Source organism: Octopus bimaculoides, chromosome 9 (genome assembly GCF_001194135.2).
Source record: "Octopus bimaculoides isolate UCB-OBI-ISO-001 chromosome 9, ASM119413v2, whole genome shotgun sequence".
NCBI classification, from domain to species: Eukaryota; Metazoa; Mollusca; class Cephalopoda; order Octopoda; family Octopodidae; genus Octopus; species Octopus bimaculoides.
In genome coordinates this window covers 15218732-15225158 of record NC_068989.1, presented here as the reverse complement: position 1 = coordinate 15225158, position 6427 = coordinate 15218732, and the positions used below count along the sequence as shown (strand labels likewise).

Sequence of the window (6427 nt, the reverse complement as noted above, 5' to 3'; positions counted from 1 at the left end):
TATATATATATAAACATAATTAAGGGATCAGCAACAGTTGCTTCACCACATACCGAAGTTCAGAAATAGCAGCTAAAGTGCTAAAACTCCAACAGATAGCAATACTTGTGATTCACAAAGGCAAAACAAGAAGATTATGATTATTATTGTTTAAATATAATATAATATCGTCACAAGTATAGAGAGAAAGTAGCACATTATCTTGCAATTTATCATATTTATTGATACCTTAAGCGGCTCGTGTGTCTCCCAATCTTAACTGACTTCTGTTAACTAATATTACTGATGTTTTAAAATATTGATCAGTAGCATTTAGTAAATAAATTTCAAATAATATCCTAAAAACTATCCATACAGCTTTAAAGGTCATTTGACTTGACTAGTGGTATTTATGCTGATGAGTATAGCTCTTCAGTGTTTTTCAACGTCGTAAGCGGCATAAAGCTAATTTCTAAAAAGGAATATGGCGCTGCCCAGTTATCATGTATCTAACGCTAATCTGGATATCTGGGGAAATGGTCTTTGTCCCGGACAGATTCAACGTTCTCCTTACGCTGCTACACACGCTGAAGAGATGAATCCAGTCAAGCAAACCCTGTAAGTATTTTCTACTAGCTTTGCTACCTGCCGTCTTTATTATTCCTGATGTATGCTCAAAGCGGTGTCGGTGACACAGCAATATTCCATTGTATGTCTCTATAACGATTTTCCTTCGTATATTTGTTAATTTGTTCCGATTACTTCCGTTGTTTATATTCATTGTATACAACACATCTATGTAATCTACAAAAATAGGCACCTAATTATTATTATTATTAAAAATCATTCTATGATTTTCGCTTACTCACAAGTGCGCTTGTGGTGTGTAGATGTCATCTTCTGAAAGCGATTAAAGCATATCTTTCGTAAATTGAATTCTCAACGTACATTGTTACTATCAAATATAGGTACACTGTAAACGATTCGGGTAATATTTCTTGACGAGTTTCTTTATGGATGAATTTAGTTTCGGTAATCGAGCAAACTTATAATCAAAGAACTTCTTCTAGTACTGACCATCCTGTGTTCCGATACTGTATCTCGGATCGCATTATCTCATGTGTCCTTTTTTAGAACAATAAAGAAAGGCTCCAGTAATATTTGGCTGCTATTTTTAACAACTCTAATGCAGGACCATTGGCATACCTACACATGTCCCCCCCCCTCACTTTGTTTCCTCATAACTTCCAGAAAAATGAATATTTTTTTAATGCAATTTTTTACAAATATGCTTCAGGTGGTGTAGATTTTGTGAAATATGCTTCAGATGGTGTAGAACTTGTGAAAAAGTTTTTTCCGAGGGTGGGATTTCTGAATTTCTGAAAATCCACAAAAGTTGGCTTTGTTTCCTCATAACTTTAAGAAAACTGGGTGCTTTTAATATGAAATTTTCTACAAATATTTTTCAGATGGTATATCGGAATTTAATATGACTAAAAAAAAAATTGAACTCGCACACATACATACTAACACACATCACAATTTTTCGAATTTCATTTGCCATGTGTCGGTATGCATTGTGTGCAAGCCTACCATTTTTTTTTTTCCGTATTAAATTCCGATATAATTGTAATAATGTGAGAGGTATCTATAGGAAATTTACATGAAAAAATATCCATTTTGGAGGAAAGTTTTGAAGAAACAAAGCCAACTCGAGTGAATTTTCAAAAACCTCTCTCCCCACCCTCGAAAAAACTTTCTCACAACAAATTCGTTATAACTGGAATCTATAGCATCTGTAGTATATTTATAGAAAATTTTATTAAAATATAGCCATTTTTTTCTGGAAGTTATGAGAGGCACACTCGTGTAGTTATGCTAGATCTTTTTAAAATGTGTTGAAAACATAAAAAAAAGAATAGGTAAAAAGAAAAAAATCTATTCTTAAACACAGAAGTGCTGGGCCTTATTCAAATGAATTTAGAGTGAAATTATACACAATTCAAGTAAACTAAAAATTGACATCTGCAACACTTAATAGGAGGAGAGGTTCATTAGGTGCAGTTACTGTAAGAAGTGTAGAATCTGTTTCAGGCTCTTTTTTTTTTTTTTTTTTGAATGGTGTGTCATTGTAAACTGGACTGGCAAAATGGATGCAATACAAAGTGGTCAGTGGTCATTGTATTCATGACCAAACTTTCATTTTGCTATTTTGGTTATGTTACTGTTAACATAATCAAACATCTCATTTATAAATTACTTTCGAGCGAGATCGTTGCCAGTGCCCTTGGACTGGCTCTTGTGCGGGTGGCACATAAAATACACCATTTTGAGCATGGCTGTTGCCAGTACCGCCTGAGTGGCCTTCGTGCCGGTGGCACGTAAAAGCACCCACTACACTCTCGGAGTGGTTAGCGTTAGGAAGGGCATCCAGCTGTAGAAACTCTGCCATTTCAGATTGGAGCCTGGTGTAGCCATCGGGTTTCACCAGTCCTCAGTCAAATCGTCCAACCCATGCTAGCATGGAAAGTTGACGTTAAACGATGATGATGAGTTGTTTTTACATGCCGGTTGCATGTAAAAAGCACTTTTCAAGCATTAGGCCTCATGGAGGCAAAGTGGCCAATCCCAGTGGCACCTGGAAAGCTCCTTTCAAGTGTCGGGCCTCACAGAGGCAATGACCAAGACCTTTGGCATTATGTCATGCATGATAAGACCCATCAAGCCAAGTAAAACTGCAGCTGTGGCAGATACCAGTGTCACGAAAATGGTACCTGTGTTGGTGGCACATAAAAGCACCCATTACACTCACGGAGTGGTTGGTGCTAGGAACGGCATTCTGCCGTCCAAACCATGCCAAATCAAACTGGGGTCTGGTGCTGCCTTCCAGCTTGCCAGCCCTGGTCAAACAGTCCAACCCATGCCAGCATGGACAATGGACACTAAATGATGTTGATGATGTTATTAGGGTTTTGTTTCAATGCTAAACTGTACTATATCCTTATATTTGATATCTTCGTGAACAAAAAAATAGGGGTTAGTCGAGCTGTTTCAATCATCATCATCATCATTTAACATCTGCTTTCCATGCTAGAATGGGTTGGACAATTTGACAGAGGACTAGCGAACCAGATGGCTGCACCAGGCTCCAATCTGATCTGGCAGAGTTTCTACAGCTGGATGCCCTTCTTAATGCCAACCACTCCAAGAGTGTAGTGGGTGCTTTTACGTGCCACCGGCACGAAGGCCAGTCAGGCGGTACTGGCAACGACCACACTCAAATGGTGCTTTTTACGTGCCACTGGTATGGAAGCCAGTCCAGCAGCACTGGCAACACCCTCGCTCGAATGTTTTTTCACGTGCTAGCAAGGCAACGATCACACTCAAATGGTGTTATTTACGTGCCACCGGCACAGAAGCCAGACAGCTGTTCTGGCAATGATCAGGCTCGGACGGTGCTGTTAACGCTGGATTTCATCAGCTCGTAAATTAACTGCTTAAATACGTCAAGGTGGTGCTCCAGTATGGCTGAAACAAATAAAAGAATACAGACAGAGTGGTGTTACACAAACAAATGTAATTAAATGCTCACACACATAAACAGAGAGAGAGAGAAAGAGAGACATTGCAATTTATTAATTGAACATAAACAGGAGAACATTTTCCCTCTCTTCAGACACATAAAGAAAAATGTGCTCACACATAAACAGAGAAAGAGAGGGCACAAACAAGAGATGTCAAATAAGTCAGTGGTAAATCAGCAATGCCAAATAAGCTGTGCCAAAATGTTTCCTGTCTTTTGCAGTGTCAGCAATTGTCGGGAGCTGAAGTATTTTCTGTCTGACTCTGGAGAGAAGGACCAATTTTTGAGATGTAGTCCTAGCTATGTTAAGGATGTGTTTTCACCTGGGGAGGCTCTTGGTGATAGTGAAGCCTAACATTTGGGTTGGTTATGAGGGCTCTAGTTAAGGGCTGCTCATGCTTAAGAAGTGGGGTGCTTGTGAATTTTTGCTGCTGGAAGAGACAAGATTGGTACGGTCTTCTGGAAGATACTTTCAAGTCCTCTTCTCGAAATCAGTACTAATTTGACATGCAGCACCTGGATTGCATGAGGATGTGTGGTTAAGAACGGTTAGGATGGTGTGAAGAGCTGTATCATCTACGTAAGAATGCGTATTGTTGGATATGATGGCAAGGAGGTTATTTATAAGTAGGTATTTATATGTTACGTTGCCAGTACCGCTGGACTGGCCCTCGTGCCGGTGGCACGTAAAAAGCACCCACTACACTCTTGGAGTGGTTGGTGTTAGGAAGGGCATCCAGCTGTAGAAACTCTGCCAGATCAGATTGGAGCCTGGTGTAGCCATCTGGTTCACCAGTCCCCAGTCAAATCGTCCAACCCATGCTAGCATGGAGAGCGGACGTTAAATGATGATGATGATTCTAACCTCTCATCACCAATGCACAAGGTCACCTCCTCCAATGTCGCCTCCCTCCGTCTCAAAGGGTCTTTGTTTTGCAAGTTACTCGGTGACCCTCCCAGTGCTGGTTCATCTAGTCCACACTGTAAAGTGATTGGTCTTTTACGTGCATGGGTTTTACAGCATCCAGCTGTAAAACCCATGCCAAAACAGGCCTTTGCTGATGCTGGTGCTGCATAAAAAGCATTCAGTCCACTGTGTGAGGTGGCTGATGTTAGGAAGGACATCCAGCTGTAAAAACAATGCTAAAGTAGGCAGTGAAGTCCGATGCAGTCTTCTGCCTAGCCAACCCCTGTCAAACCATCCATCCCATGTTAGCATGAAAAATGGATGTTAAATAATGATGAAGGAAGTAGAGTGATAAAACCAGACCCTGGGGCATGCCTGAATTGATAAAGTGTGAAACTCTTTGAATGCAAACTGGTTGCTTTTATGTTTCATAAGCAAAACAAGATTTATTAATGTAGCAAATTCAAAACATCTGCCAGTCTCAATTCTTATGCCTTTAGACATGTTTACAGTTGTACTGTACATTATTGTACTAATGAATTTCTTTGATGTTAAACTATTTTATTTTCAGGTCTCCAATTGTCACTGGAACGTCTGTTCTGGGTGTTGCTGTTAAAGATGGTATCTTACTTGCCGCTGATACTCTTGGCTCCTATGGTAGCTCGGCTCGCTTCAAGAACTGTTCTCGGGTTATGAAAGTCAATGAATCTACAGTGCTTGCTGCTGGTGGAGATGTGGCTGATTTTCAATATCTGAAAACTATAATAGAACAACGTGTGTAAGTAACTTGCTTGTCAACAAAAGAAAAGAAATTCCCTTTATATTTATATGGATTTTGTGTACAAATTTACTTCTTAACTTCCATAAATCCAATATAGGCACAGGCTTTGCTTTGTGGTAAGAAATTTGCTTCCCAACCACATGGTTCAGTATTCAGTCCCAGTATGTGACACCTTGGGCAAATGTCTTCTACTATTGCCTCAGGCTAACTAAAGCCTTGTGAATGGATTTGATAAACAAAAACTGAAAAAAGTCCATATATGAGTGTGTGTGTGTGTGTATGCCTTTGAGATTAGTGTCGGTGTGTTTATGTCCCCATAACTTAGCAGTTTGGCAAAAGCAACTAACAGAATAAGGACCAGGCTTTAAAATAAATATAAGTACAGGGGTCAATTCATTTGACTAAAAATTCTTCAAGGCAGTGCCCCAGTATGGGTATAGTCTAATCACTTAAACATGTAAAAGATTAGAAGACATTTCAAAGTATAGATATAAAAGGTCAAAGACACCAAACAAAAAAGTGTAATTTATATTTCAGTCTTCAAATGATCGATTGGTTTTCGTCAGGTATTTTGATGGTAGATTGTGATTCTTGTGGTATTAGCATTATAAAGGAATTATTGGGTTGGTGCATAATTATTGCGGCTTTTTTTCCACAAATTTTATTCAGCAAAAACAATAGCAACATATAACAAAAACATCTTTAAATGGTTATTCCAGAGCCTATTCACCATCTACTTCAATTACTTCTTCCCATTTGCTTGGCAGACAGTCAGACCATCATTTAAAGATGTTTTTGTTGAAAAAAAGCCACAATAATTATGCACCAACCCAATATCTTCCTCTGCTAATGCTTAAGTTTACTATTATTATCCTGATTACTATATTAGCATCCTGCACAGTCTGAATTCTACCTAAGTTGATTTTTGCCTTTCATCCCTTCAGAGTTGATGAAGTAAGTAGCAATTGAGCCCTGGCGTCAGTGTAATCAACAAGCCTCCTCCCCATAAAGGTTCAGGCCTTATGCCTATTGTAGAAAAGATTATTATTATTATTGTTATTATTAGGCGTAGAAGTGGCTGTGTGGTAAGTAGTTGGCTTACCAACCACATGGTTCCGGGTTCAGTCCCACTGTGTTGCACCTTGGGCAAATGTCTTCTACTATAGCCTCGGGCTGA

At 39.2% G+C, this 6427-nt stretch overlaps 1 protein-coding gene across 1 annotated transcript in view; it reads left to right on the top strand.

Annotated features, from left to right (window-relative positions):
• The first annotated feature begins 429 nt into the window (after positions 1 to 429).
• Positions 430 to 6427, top strand: part of LOC106874617 (proteasome subunit beta type-4) — a 14250-nt gene continuing 8252 nt past the window's right edge. The window contains exons 1-2 of the mRNA XM_014922406.2: positions 430 to 597; positions 5041 to 5247. Coding sequence (XP_014777892.1) covers positions 464 to 597; positions 5041 to 5247 — 341 coding nt within the window. The 5' untranslated portion in view covers positions 430 to 463. The remainder of the gene's footprint in view (positions 598 to 5040; positions 5248 to 6427) is intronic.